Raw genomic sequence first — 13,725 nt, forward strand, 5'->3', positions numbered from 1 at the left:
CCCACTATTTTTCCCTAAAGACTCAATGTCACACTGTGGCAACTTGAACAGCGGATTTCAAACATGTTCATGGACCGACATTTGATAAGATTTTGTCCAAAGTGATCCACATGGGAAGATTTTAGTTGTTGATTTAGTATTGAATTGTAGAACTGTCTGCTCTGTATGAGGTAAGATATAGTCAAGAAGGTGAATACATTGTGTGACTGCTACAGCAAATTCTGACATTACTTGAACACTTTGTTGGATCGTTCATGTGTGTTAAAGTCTTATTTCCGACAGCACCTGAAGGCAGCATCTGAAGAATTGCGAAATGCTGAAGACAAGTGACGCCCATCCACCATCTACTCAAATGTACTTTCACTTCCCATAACAGACAGGTTAGACCGAGTTATATTTGAATCGGAAAAGGGTTAGGGTTAGGGCTAACCCTAAACCCTGTAAAATGTACAGAAAGTAGTAGGCTACCTGTGAGATTTTAATAGAGAGTCGTTGTTTCATCGTGTTTTCTTCCAGTGGTGATATTTGAAGAGCTTGGGTGTGGATACAACATAATGGTAGGGTTAAACATTTGCCGTTATAGTGTTTATAGCAAGAATGTTTTTGTTTTACAGTTGGCTTACAACATGTAGCCCCTGTAGAGAACGGCACGAAAAATGCGTCACTTTAAGGTTGTCTCGGTTTTCGTCAAATTTACATATCTGGCGTAACCACACTTAAAAATCAGTATGATCTACTCTTCAGTTCGACATACAAGCGACCCACCAAGCAGCACTCATTTCAAGAAAATTTCAACTTTCCCACAATCTTCTCCCACCAAAATCCACTGTGGAGGGCGGTGGCGATAAGTGTGAATCAATTCCAAAAGTTGATATTTTATTGAAATTAAGTGGCACTTGTTGGATCACTGGTATGCCGAATTTATCAGAAAATCGTATTGATTCTCAATTCGTCTAAAGTCAAGTTCTTCGAGGTGCATACCTTTGTTCATAAGCAAGTCGCAATAAATTGGCAGATTTTCTAATACAGTTTGGCGAAATGATGTCCCCATACGAGCGAAAGAGAAAATGATGTATCATGTTATGTTGCTGTCAAACAGGTTTAGGCTACATAGTGTGTAATTTGTTATCCCACTGTAAAGGTGACTGACCTGCCATAAATATGGGTCAGAGAGAGGAAGGCAACGTGTCCAGCCTCCTCATCCTCACATACCACCGAGAGCTGCTGGTCTCTCGGGTGAAGAGCATTCAGTGCATCCTGGACAACCTGTCGGCCAGTGGCTTCTTTTGTGAAGAAGATGTGGAGATTGTAGAGCGCACCATCACCAAGACAGATCAGGTAGTAAAATGAAAAGAGGATCTTGGCCATTGCCAACTGCCGCATTTCATGTCCTTGTTTTTTTTTTTTTTTTTTTGTAAATTGTGTAATATCCTGCTGTGAAATGTTTTCTGATTTAAAAATCCCAAATAACAGTAAAGTAACAATGATTGTTTGTGAAATTATAACAGAAACATTCATTTTATTTTCATGATGATTATTTTGTAGGTACGCAAAATCTTGGAGCTGGTCCAATGCAAAGGGGAGGAGGCCTGTGAATACTTTATTTACATCCTATATAAAGTATGCGATGCATATATAGATCTCCAGCCATGGCTGAAAGAGATCAACTACCACCCAAGAGATTTCGTACAGGCGCTAACAGTGGTTAACACGGATCCCAGTAAGTATCTCAGCCAGAGTAATGCCTTCAAGATGACTCTTTTTTTCTCCATAGATTTCATTTAAGGAAGTTTGGCTAAATAACTAAAAGCATCTGATACAATTATAATCTGAGAATAGATTTTTTTCATTGATTCTCAGGTTTAGTTATAGACAATAGACCTCTCCAGATAGCATTACTACTACTAGGTGAGGTCTGTAATATTATTTTGCTCAAAATAATTTTCTGGGGAATCGTGGTAATCCAGGACCATATGACACAACATCACCCACAGTAGAGAAAAACTGGTTAAACTCTCTTCAAGTGGCTCCATGTAACGCCAGACACAGCAGCTCCTGAACTCTGATACACTATTCTTGCCACCAAACTGTGTTTAATTTCTTCCTATTATTGCTTATTCCATATTCTATTTGTGCGCTTATAATCTATTTGTCTTTTTTGCCTTGCTGAAGCCTATTACTTTTGCTGCTGCAATGACCGAATTTCCATATGGGCATCGTTAAAGTTTCATCTAATCTATAGAGTGATGCTGCTCTACCCTGCAACTGGATTTATATGAGTCTTATAAACCAGATGCATGTGCGCAAGTTTGATATTGCATTAAACACCAGCTGTTGATCCGGATGGGATTAAAATTACCCCAGGACATCACAAGTTAACTCAAAATACAGTAGGTAATTTCAGCTGGAAGTTTTAGCCGGTGGCCGGAGGAAATCGCTGACATGTTTGTTCTGTATGGGCTAAAATTCCTGTAGTCCTGAAGTAAAAATTACCAAAAATGAAGACCTCCCCTGGTAATACTAATGCTGTCAGGAAAGGGTTTATGTATTGTACTAACTGTACTAACTGGTTTGCTTCCCTTTCAGTCAGCAGGTACTGTGAGAAATTGAGGCATGAAATGGGCCGGGACACCCGCTTCATCATGTCGTATGGTCAGCGCGAGGAGACCCTGCTGGAGGACCTCTACACTGACACACTGATGGAGCTGTTCAATGACCGCAATGAGAGCCTTGGCTTCCTGGAGAGTCTGGACCAGCTGCTAGGGGAACAGGGGGTCTTCAATCCCGAAGCTGAGACAATCTATGTGATGGGGGACGCCGGCGTGGGCAAGTCCATCCTCCTGCAGAAGCTCCAGAACCTTTGGTCCAAGAGGGAGCTTCAGACAGATGCCATGTTCTTCTTCAAGTTCCGCTGCAGGATGTTCAGCACCTTCAAAGAGACAGACGAGATCTCCCTCAGAGACCTGCTCTTCAAACACAACTGCTACCCAGACCAAGATCCGGACGGTGAGGTGTTTAATTACATCGTACGCTTCCCAGAGAAGGCTCTTTTTACATTTGATGGCTATGATGAAATCCAGGGGGATCTATGCCTGTTGAATGTACCTGAGGTAGTCTCACCAGAGGAGAGGGCACATCCCCTCCTGCTGCTCATCAACCTGCTCTGTGGGAAACTTCTCAAGGGTTCCCAGAAGGTGCTGACAGCCCGGGCAGGGACCGAGGTCCAGAGCAGGGTGATCAGAAAGAAGGTGGCTCTCCGAGGGTTCTCCCCAGTTCACCTGAAGACCTACACCGGTCTGCACTTCAAGGAGCAGGAGCACCGAGACCTGGTATCAGTTCAGCTGGATGCTAGCCCCCACCTCTGTGGCCTCTGCTCCACCCCACTCTTCTGCTGGATTGTATTCAAGAGCTTCAGGCACCTGCACACCATGCACGATAGTTTCGAGCTGCCTGAAACCTGTGTCACACTCACAGACATTTTCCTCCTGTTGTCCGAGGTTTGCCTCAGCCGTTCGGCCTTGCCTCCACCAGGTTTGCTGAAGAGAAGCACTAGGTGCACCTCAGAGACATTCAAAGCAGGGCTGAGACCCCTGGCAGCCTTTGCCAAGCTGGCCCTTCAGGGTATGGAGAGAGGCAGCTTTATTTTCAACCAAGAGGAGATTACTACTTGTGGCCTGACAGAGGAGGACCTGCCTGTGGGCTTTCTCCGACCTGTTAGCCACTATGATGCCTGTGGAAGTCCTGCCACCTTTGAGTTCCTCCACGTCACCCTGCAGTCTTTCTTGGCTGCATTTTCTCTAGTGTTGGATGACCAGGCTGCTGTGAGCTCCGTCCTCAAGTTCTTCACAGAATGCAGTAGGAGAAGAGAGAAATTTTGTCTGCCTTGTGTCTCCTGCATTAGTGGGTCTTCAAAGCCCACAGGAAAGGACTCATTCAAAACTAATGAGCACCTTCAGTTTGCTAATCTTTTCTTGTGTGGACTGCTTTCCAAGGCCCACACTGGCTTGATGGAGCATATGGTATCTCCATTGCTGTTAAAGAACAAAAGGGCCATCCTAAAATCCTACCTTTCCACCAGTGTGAAGTCCCACCTCCATGGCCTTCCCCCTTACAAGAGTGATGACGGCATGAAGGTTCATGTTTTGCCCAATTTCCTGTGGATGCTGAGATGCATCTTTGAGATGGGAAGCAAAGACGTGGCCCAGTTGACAGCGAAGGGCATCACAGTCAACTTCATTAAGCTGGGCTATTGTAATGTGTACTCGGGCGACTGCACTGCCCTGAACTTTGTACTGCAGCACCGTCAGAAACTGCTGGGGGTTGACATGGATAACAACAACATTGGTGACTATGGGGTCAAGCAGCTGAAGCCGTCCTTCTGTAAGATGACAGTGGTCAGGTACAGACATGGCCTAATCTAAACGTTTTGTTTTTCACTGATGAAGGATTATTAACTGACAGACTCACTGTGTATATTATCTTTAACACTAATCTAAACTATTTCTTCCAGGTTGAGTGTTAATCAGCTCTCTGACAGCAGCATTGAGGTGCTGGCAGAGGAGCTGTGTAAGTACAAAGTGGTGGAGACCCTGGGGTGAGTAAACATGTCAATTGTTCCAGCGCACTTAAAGCTGAATAAGCTGCAGTATTCAGTATTATCAGTATTCAGTATTATGTTAACCTTTATGAAATAAGTTTGTTTTTGAAATGCAATGATCTCGGTATTGCATTTTTTCATTGAAAACTTTCAGTGACGTTTTTTCATGCTATTGTGGCGGAATCTATAGACATTATTCACCATAATCTGAGGTTTGGGTATGTTTAACACACACAGTTATATTGTGTGCTTCTCAGGGTTAAGGAGACACGGTCCCTTTAAGAAAGTCTGGTTTTCTGAGTCTGACGTCAGCTCGACGTACTGTTGTGTTTTTGAGCGCGAAGTAAATTGTCTTGCTCTGTGGGTTAAAAATAAATGACACACGAGTTGGTGTAGTCAACGAGAGAAGTTGTCCATCTCTGCATTCCTGCCACTTGTACACTATCAAAAAGGCTGGATCTGCATGTAAAATTGGTAATCAGAAGTTTTGCACAGCATATATCTTTTCAAAATCAGATCCAAAAATTCTTGCTGTCCCATATCACAAAATGATCATAATATATCTGTGGGGAGTGATAGTGTTGTTGATCAATACCAATGATTCAAAAATTATATGGTCAGGTGGTGTGATTTCTGGCTTTGAAAACTCACTTTCCAGGCCATATTGTGTTTTGGAACAAAAACTCTTCTACTGCTCAATGGTGCTACGAGTGAGCGACCAGCATCTCAACACATTTCAGCTACAAAGGCTAAAAAACCTTGTTCTCAAGCCAAAAAAATCTAATGACAAAGCAGTAGTATTATTATTCCAGTGTTTAACAAGGCGATATATTACCTCTTCACTAGATGTTTCTGTTGGACCTCTGCTCTAATTAGCTAGCTTACTGTCTGTATTGTGAAAATGTGACTAGAGTTTGTGTCAGTTATAGGCCACTGTAGCTCAAGGGGAAACGGGAATGGGAGGAGTGGGGGGCTGTGCCAGAAACTTGTGTAGGAGGAGAAAAGGTCTATTGATGTTGTTGCAATTCTTACTGGTCACCAATAGGGGTCGATAAAGTTCATAGATTAATGTGCCTTTAACTGTTTCTCTCCTCAGGCTTTATAAAAATAACATCACAGATGTTGGAGCCAAACTAGTTGCTCAGATAATTGAGGAATGCCCAAAGTTGCGAATCGTGAAGTATGCTACCAATTCTAACTTGCACACAGTTGTCTTAAAATTTTTTTTATTTTGTTTCATCCATCTTGAATGAATATTGGCATTACTCCTTTGTCCTCAGGATTGGCAACAACAAGATCACGACTCTTGGTGGGAAGTATTTGGCCAGCGCCATTCAGAAGAGCAAATCTATATTTGATGTAGGGTAAGAGTTTACCCTGAGTGCCGTTTCACATCAGGAGTTGTATGTCTATTTTCGGATGCACCTCAGATTGAGGTTAAGGTTAAATGTTCTTGTTTCCAGAATGTGGGGGAACACCATTGGTGATGAGGGAGCAAAAGCATTCGCAGAAGCTTTGAGGAACCACCCAAGTCTTACCAACCTCAGGTGAGAAGGCAACTGGTCACCGAGCCAATAAAACTCATCGACCGAAGTTACTCATTTGATTTCTTTGTTATAGTCTCTCAGCCAATGGCATCACGTCAGAAGGTGGGAAGAGCTTGGCTGAAGGACTGAAGGAGAATAGCTGCCTCAGGATCTTCTGGTAGGCCTCTGACATATAGTGGACCATCTCTCATTCATCTCCGCTAAGTGATTTTGTTCAAATAAACTACTGTATGTAGAGCAGTGCAGCAACTATTTGCCGTTACAGGTTGGTGCAGAATGAGTTGTCCGATGATGTGGCTCCACACTTGGCTGAATTGATCAGAGCGAACACGGGACTATCCCACCTGTGGTAAGGCAACCATGCATGCATATACACATACTGTATTGTATGTGTACACTGCCCGCCCCACCAGTCTCTTCAGATGATTCAACTATAGATCAGACCTGCCATGCTGTTGAATACCCTGGTCTGACATGTATTGTCAGCATCTGCCTTACTTCATATGTTTGTCTGCAGGTTAATCAGTAACCAGTTCACTGTGGATGGGATGAAACACCTGTCTGAGGCCCTTTCTCACAATACAGCACTCAAAGAGATCTGGTGAGGGACAATTATATCCTCTCTAACTAGCCCTAGTTGAGGTAAACATGTTGAGGTAAACGTTTTGTTGAGGTAAACATATTGAGGTAAACATTTTGTTGAGATAAACATATTGAGGTAAACATTTTGTTGAGCTAAACATATTGAGGTAAACATTTTGTTGAGCTAAACATATTGAGGTAATCATTTTGTTGAGGTAAACGTATTGAGGTAATCATTTTGTTGAGGTAAACGTATTGTTCTGGTTCCAATCTGTAACCGCGATGAGCCTTTACAGAGGTGCACATTCACGCACAACACAAACCTCAGGCAGAATATAGATGCATGTATTATACCAGCCTATCCTCGTCTTTTGCTGTTTTATGTGCTTTTGTTTATTTGCGCTTATTCAGCTAGAATAAATGTTTACCTTTTGCATGTAAGACAAGCATGTTGACATAGAAATATTTGCTAATTTATGCATTAATTAGCTTAATTAATGACTTCAACTGGTCATGGTGACTATGGCAGCTCAAGTGCCTTTTGTTTTAATTTATTGATTAATTAACCGATAATTATTCGCTGAACTAGTCAGTAATTATTAGGGTAGTAGCCAAACCCTCCATGCCATCACAGCCACTTCCAAATGTTTTTACAGTGAGTGTGTGGATGCATTTCCTGATTGTCATGTGGTGTCTGATCATGTTTCCACAGTGTGAAAGGAAACCAACTCTCTGAAGAGGAAGAGAAACTGTTCTTGGCAGAGAAAAGGCTGCGGTTTCACTGAGTAGGCACTGGGTGAGAGGGAGGCGTGTGTAATATGTGTGAGAGGAAGGCATGTGTGTAATATGTGTATAAGAGCAAAGACCTGTAGTATGATTGCTGTAGTATGTGTATATGTGTGCGCTGTATTGGTATTAGCATATTTGTAAGGTATTATATGCATTATTCTGGCTGCAGCTGTTTGGCCAGTTTGACTGCAGAGGGCACTGTTACATGTCAGGCACCTTGCACAGCCATGAAGTGAATGCACCCACATCAGCATTGTCATCTCACATCTGGGAAGGCCCTTGTATCCTGTGTGAGCCTCTTCCTTGATAACAGATCAGTATTGTGGGGGAAGACTGTGAGATTGTGAAGAAGGGGCACTAACCTCAACGTAAATTATCTAATTTCCACCCCTAAAAGCTGGTATCAAGGAACAGACCTGGTAAACAGCCATAAAACTCCAACACTTATCCCTGTCGTTGTGAATCCCCAAAGAGCCAGAAAGTCTGAGATGAGACACATTGGAATGTGTCCAAAATCAGGAGAAATCTTTGATACAGACTCGTGAAACCTTGGTTATCACATTGTGGTGGACTCTAATGTATATGTCTATTTTTATGTGTAACTGTGATGTTTTATATAATAGTTATTTGCATTATTCAATTTCTTTATCTTTACATGGGGCTTAGATAGCCATGTTTGATATCAAAGTGTTCAGGAATTTGTGCTGAGTTTAATAATGTCAATGTTATGACGGTCAATCATATTGGATAGATCTGGGAGCCAAAATCAATGTTTTATGCGTATGTAATGAGCTCTGTCCTGCTGTAACAATAGACACACTAGCCCACACACACACCCCTTACCCATCACAACAAAACCACATGCACACATGTCCAATGCGGATTTCATGCACTATACGTGGTCACGACACGTGTGCTAAGGAGTCTGACAACAACCAGAGTGGGTCGGACAACCCTCTGTCCAGCAGCCTGCATGCTTCACTCTGTTGCAGCCTGCTGAGATCAACTGAACAGACGTTGGATCTTCAACCTCCAGCACCTCGTCCAGCCCTCCTCACAGACTCCCGGCCTCAGCGTGCTTCTCCCTCCGGACCTCCGCTGGTGTCGTATGTAGTGGTCATTGTCCGCTGGGCATCATATCATACATCACACATAGCTATTCCACTTACATTCACACTTCACACATCACACACTTTATTACGGCTCCCTGTAGTTATATAGTAACTATTCAGTTATTCAAAGATTAATCTAAGTCAGTTTTCCAGATAGTTATATTGTCGCCCCTTTATTACTATCGTTGCTGACTCATGTCTCCCACTGCTCAACTTCCATGATTGTCTGCTGAATTATTGGTTTGTCAGTATTGTTGATCATCACGTGATCATCTATTCCTATTGCCATTGATTCATCACAATTCATAGGTACACCTCTTGTATATACTGTACCATATTCACTTATATGTACCTGATTATTGAGTGTGCTTTAGTTTAGTAATAAATATATTGTTTTGCATAAAGTCACCTTCTGTGCTCATTGTGTGGGTTTAAATTCAAACATGCCGAGAACTCGAGACTGAGACCTGTTGATGCTGTCTGTTATCTGGTGCCCCGTTCTTAATTCTCATTGAAGCTAACTCTAAATTATATTGATATCAGACACCATCAATACCTATCACCACTACAGCCATATTCCAGCTCTGTAAAACTGTACTAAGGGATATGAAACTTAAAGTGGTAGCTCTTTTATTCTAGGTGGTCTTTTTTTTATTTTTTTTATCTTACTTTGAGGTAACTTGATACCTTGTATTTTTATTTCTTTAAGATGCTCATAAAATGTGCATTTTCTGTGGAGAAGATTTCCCACCAGTGATCACACTTGCAAACAGGGAGAATCTATGGCATCTCAATTAGTGGGGATGGGACACTCTTCTTTGTTGCAGCCTTGCTTTGTGCTTTAGTCTGATAAGTACATTAACATTTTCACTAGTGCATCTTTAAACATAAAATAACATGATATGTGGCACAAAAATGCAATAAGTAAAATGTAAAGTGTTATTCAAAAGATTCACTCTTTTAATTTGCTTTCTGTACATATTTTTACATGAATGGAATGTTATAACATTTACTGTATAACTAAAAATTTCCAGAAAAAAAAGAGATAAACAATACATCTAAGCATGTATTTTTCAGCCTGTTACAGAATTACCCTGGGATGGATTACCAAAATTAAGGTATTTTTCTTTGTCTATCAGTTACTAATTGGACTTCACACAAGCAAACATTCTGTTACATTTCATAAGTTATGCTTATTGTCAATGTCTTCAAGACAGCCCACTATGATTTTTGACAGCAAAAAAAAATAAAAATATTGAACTATTTTTTATGATGGTAGATTTGGATCCAATGGGATCGCTTCGGGCTCAGAACTGGCAATTGAAACATGAGCAGCGAAACATACACTCACATACAATGACACCCCACCCCCACCCTCCCCCCCAAACACACACGCACACTTACCAAACAAGAAATAAATTATAAAAAATATAAAAGACAAAAGTGAAATGGGCTAAAAGGTGCTTGACTGATTATAGAGTAGCTCATGTAAGGCTGTCCTGGTATTGTATGCTCAGTGCCCCACACACTCCAGTGCAATACAGAGACTGGACATACAAGATGCTTCCCAACCATGAGCCGATACACCACTGTGTCTTCTAGTCGAATCACATAGCTGTGGGTCGAAACAGTAACAATACTGCGTACAGGGGATTTCCATGTGCAAATAGGGGAACTCCTGCCAGGATGTGAATAGGCCCTTTTCAAAATAAGTGATCACAGACAGAGTTATGGACAACAAAAAGTTGGCTTTTTAACATTGCTGCCAATGGTGAGAAGAACCGAGCTATACCCTGCGGAAGTACGGCAGCCATGTTTGTTAAAAGGGCCTATATAGTTGGTTGCATGATAAAACATGCCGCATAGGAATTCATCATTTTTTGAGCAGGGTAGTGCGTTTGTTTTATGTCTAACACATTTGAGAACACAGGAGGATTTGATCCTGGCCAATTAGTGATGGAAGTAACCCAACCTGGAGAGTCAAATCCATTTCTCAGATACTCCAAACTGGTCAATAATGATTTACAGTAGAGCTAAGAGATGAAATCTGTGAGTTTTCATAGGATATTCAGCATTATTCATCATGACACAAGGCTTGTCCTCTTAACAGTATATTCTACATTCTCTCCATTATTGAGATTGAGCACAACACATGAATTGATTGTAAAAGCAATGAATCTAAATAGTCTCTGCCTCATTCAGTTCAAATCAGTTTTTCTTTCTGTCCCCACAAGCTGATGTGAAAGAGGTTCCTTATAGATCTTAGTAGCCAGCAGTATGCCCTTAAAAAGCTCTTAAACCCTTAAAGAGAACGATTTCAAGGTGGAAATGGGTTACAAAACCGTTCATGGGAACTCAGCCAACGCAAGCCTTGGTCATTGCTGAGGATCTATTCTTATCATAAAACATGAACATCAAGTTCCACCTTTCCCTCTCTGGTTTGACAGGTTTTGGCATAATTTGACACCAGCCATTTCTCCTCTGCATCCCTTCATCTCCATTACCATAAGCCAGAGGGTTACGTGGTTTATTTCAATAGATGGTTAAGTCGCTGTGCTAAATGAGGCAGCTGTTAGAGACAAACAACACAAGACCAAAGTGTCATTCTCATTTCTGTTAAGGCCAGATTTGTTGTACTTTCCCTCTAAAATACATCATTACTCATTGTCAAATCTGCTCACACATAAATCATTTGTGTAATTAACGAAAATCATGATAAATAAATGATTGAAACAGTCAGATTGAGTGAAGGATGAAGGAAGGTATGACCCCTGTAAAAAGCTAGAGTATGTACACTTGCCAGACATTCACACTATTGCTACAAACTATGAAAGCAACATTCTCCCTGTCCAGAGGAGCGTGGAGCCGCCGCAGTCCACACTGCTCCCGCCGTGTTGTATCACAGAGAGGAACTAGAAAGCTCTGTAGCGCCACCATATGGTGGGACAGTGTATCACAGGGCACAGCTAATCTCTGTGTGGCTGCCAGGGTTAGATATATCGTACACCAGTGGTCTCTGTCCGTGTGCCATTTAGAGTCACGAGTGCAGGTTTGCATTCCAACCAATCACTACAGCAGCTGATTTCACTGATTATGGCACATGGGTGGAGACCGCTGATATAAACTGTGTAGTCCAGACCAAATGTACACAAATCCTTCAAATTTGTGTAAAAGCACAAAAAATTGGTGTACATGAACAGTTCAACGCCCTGAACATTTTAAGAATTAGAGCCATCGCAAAAGCAGTACCAGTTGGTACCGGCCATTTTTCTTTCCCTCATTACCAGCAAATGGGTTTTCCTCCATATCTGCTCAACTGACCATGATGGGATTGGGAAAATTATGTCTACAGCTATGTTTAGATGGCCAAGGAATACAATAGTGCTGTGGAAAACATCATAAACTATTCACATCGTGATGTATTTAAATAAATACTGTGTAAAGAAATACAATGAAATTGTAATTTTAAGAAAACCGACAGCATTACCATTATACTATCTATGACAGTGGTACTCAACCATGGTCCATCGATGTCCAAGAGTCTGCAGGTTTTCGTTGCAACCAAATGCAGCAGCTGATTTCACTGATTAACACACCTTCAACCAGAGAAGAGGAACTAATCAGTGAAACCAGAACCAGATTGTTGGCCCTCCATGGCACATGGTTAAAAACCACTGATCTATGACAATCAGGCATATGGGAAAATGACAGCCAATCCGTATTGATTCCAATTCTGCAAATGTCGAGGACATCAAACCATACACGTTACACATTTTGGTGCTTTTATGCAAAGGTGAAGGATTTCTGGCCTATATGTCCTGGACCAGTAGAACAGTAGTTGTGGTAGAGCAGAGAGACGGTAGGTCCTGCAGGTCCATCCAGCTGGACGTGCTGCCAATCAGAAGAATCAGACGCCGTCACTCCTCTGTATCGCCCTGCTGGGGCCAGGCATCGCAGCAAGAAGGCACTGGTAGACACTGATGGTGAAGGTGAAGGAGGAGGGGGCGAAGGGGAATGATTATGCATGATCACCGACCCACCCGACCCCCCCCACCACCTCATCCTCCTCTGCCCACACACACACGCACACCCATACTCCCCATCTCGAACCCCCCTCCTGGACCATCTCCACCTCCTCCGATGTCCTGGTGTACAATCAGCTCCAAACAGGTCTGCTGTCCGGTAAGCACGCAGGAAGGGGAGAGCCCTTGCTTGCCGTAACACCCATGTCTGGGTTTGAATGTCGGGTTGAGGGGAGGAGGAGGGGGGGTGTGGGAGCAGAGGGTCTCTCCCTTTATCTGTCTGTATATCAGTCCGTCCAGTTCAAGATGTGAGTGTGCATGTGGAAACTAGAGCATCAGCATAAAATGGTGTATCCCTGAAGATTGCTTTCATGAGTTTTTGGCACACCGTGGTACTAGAATATTGGGGTAGTGAGGTACAGGGGAGGAGGGGTGGGGGTGGGTACGATGGGCAGGGGTATAACTGGTATGTCACAGTGTCCAGCAGTCTCCTTGAATCCACACTGTATTTTGTTGCTAATGACGCAGGTCGCTCTTCTCATCGTGGGATACCTGTCAGGAAACAAGAATTGTACATACAAGGGAAATCAAAGTATGTGGAAAAAGCCTATAATGACTATCAAGTAAAGAATACATCTATCACATGGAATTGTTTGCCAAAACTTTACCTGTGCAAAAAAGGCTTTAAGCTTTAATCTGATGGGTGCTCTGGACATGATCTGTTCACTTCGAACCACTCATCGATACAGCTGAAAAAGCAGAGGAAGAGATTAAGGAACAGAAAGAAAAACGAGAGATGAGATGAGTAACACTTCCTTTTTTTTAGAATAGAAAGAGTACAAGACAAAATGATATCTATATACAGTATATATATAAACAGTTGTAAAAACAGTACTGTTAAAGCGGCAATATGCAACTTTTTTGACATTAAAATAAATAAACAGGATATATTCTAGATTATAGTCTGTCTGTGACCCTGTGTTCATGCCTAAATCCTTGGTTTGCCTGAAGTTGTATAGCAATCAGTGATGTTGGGATGTTTTGGTGCGTGTATCATTTCCTGTGGGCCGTATGGG

The 13,725-nt window shown here is 42.2% G+C and overlaps 2 protein-coding genes and 1 long non-coding RNA gene across 5 annotated transcripts in view; 1 reads left to right on the forward strand and 2 right to left on the reverse strand.

Annotated features, from left to right (window-relative positions):
- Positions 1-439: 439 nt before the first annotated feature.
- Positions 440-8,990, forward strand: nod1 (nucleotide-binding oligomerization domain containing 1). 3 transcript variants are annotated; one of them, XM_071913083.2, is made up of 12 exons: positions 440-557; positions 1,142-1,338; positions 1,546-1,720; positions 2,587-4,399; positions 4,511-4,594; positions 5,694-5,777; positions 5,878-5,961; positions 6,061-6,144; positions 6,218-6,301; positions 6,410-6,493; positions 6,662-6,745; positions 7,439-8,990. In XM_071913083.2, exons 2-12 carry the CDS (start codon positions 1,162-1,164, stop codon positions 7,509-7,511), a joined length of 2,826 nt encoding a protein of 941 aa, XP_071769184.2. In that variant the 5' UTR covers positions 440-557; positions 1,142-1,161; the 3' UTR covers positions 7,512-8,990. The 3 variants fall into 3 exon arrangements, 1 of the variants encoding a protein (XP_071769184.2); XR_013506923.1 differs by lacking the exons at positions 6,662-6,745; positions 7,439-8,990 and having other exon boundaries at positions 5,878-5,956; positions 6,061-6,301; positions 6,410-6,473; XR_011785146.2 differs by lacking the exons at positions 6,410-6,493; positions 6,662-6,745; positions 7,439-8,990 and having other exon boundaries at positions 5,878-5,956; positions 6,218-6,296.
- Positions 8,991-9,559: 569 nt separating this feature from the next.
- Positions 9,560-12,546, reverse strand: LOC144541941 (uncharacterized). The gene is made up of 2 exons (XR_013506927.1): positions 10,020-12,546; positions 9,560-9,973 (listed from the first exon to the last, which is right to left on the reverse strand). It is a non-coding gene; the product is annotated as an uncharacterized LOC144541941 (long non-coding RNA).
- A 777-nt stretch (positions 12,547-13,323) lies between these two features.
- znrf2b (zinc and ring finger 2b) overlaps positions 13,324-13,725 on the reverse strand; it is a 68,868-nt gene continuing 68,466 nt past the window's right edge. The window contains exon 4 of the mRNA XM_071913097.2: positions 13,324-13,398. Coding sequence (XP_071769198.1) covers positions 13,341-13,398 — 58 coding nt within the window. The 3' untranslated portion in view covers positions 13,324-13,340. The remainder of the gene's footprint in view (positions 13,399-13,725) is intronic.

This window comes from Centroberyx gerrardi, chromosome 12 (genome assembly GCF_048128805.1).
Source record: "Centroberyx gerrardi isolate f3 chromosome 12, fCenGer3.hap1.cur.20231027, whole genome shotgun sequence".
Classification (NCBI taxonomy): domain Eukaryota; kingdom Metazoa; phylum Chordata; class Actinopteri; order Beryciformes; family Berycidae; genus Centroberyx; species Centroberyx gerrardi.

What these genes read in the sequence shown, in the direction of transcription:
- nod1 (XM_071913083.2), top strand. Translation starts at nt 1,162, where the DNA reads ATGGGTCAGAGAGAGGAAGGCAACGTGTCCAGCCTCCTCATCCTCACA. An exon ending in AAAGTGGTGGAGACCCTGGG is followed by an intron (nt 4,595 to 5,693) that starts GTGAGTAAACAT and finishes TTCTCTCCTCAG; the next exon opens with GCTTTATAAAAATAACATCA. An exon ending in CCAAAGTTGCGAATCGTGAA is followed by an intron (nt 5,778 to 5,877) that starts GTATGCTACCAA and finishes CTTTGTCCTCAG; the next exon opens with GATTGGCAACAACAAGATCA.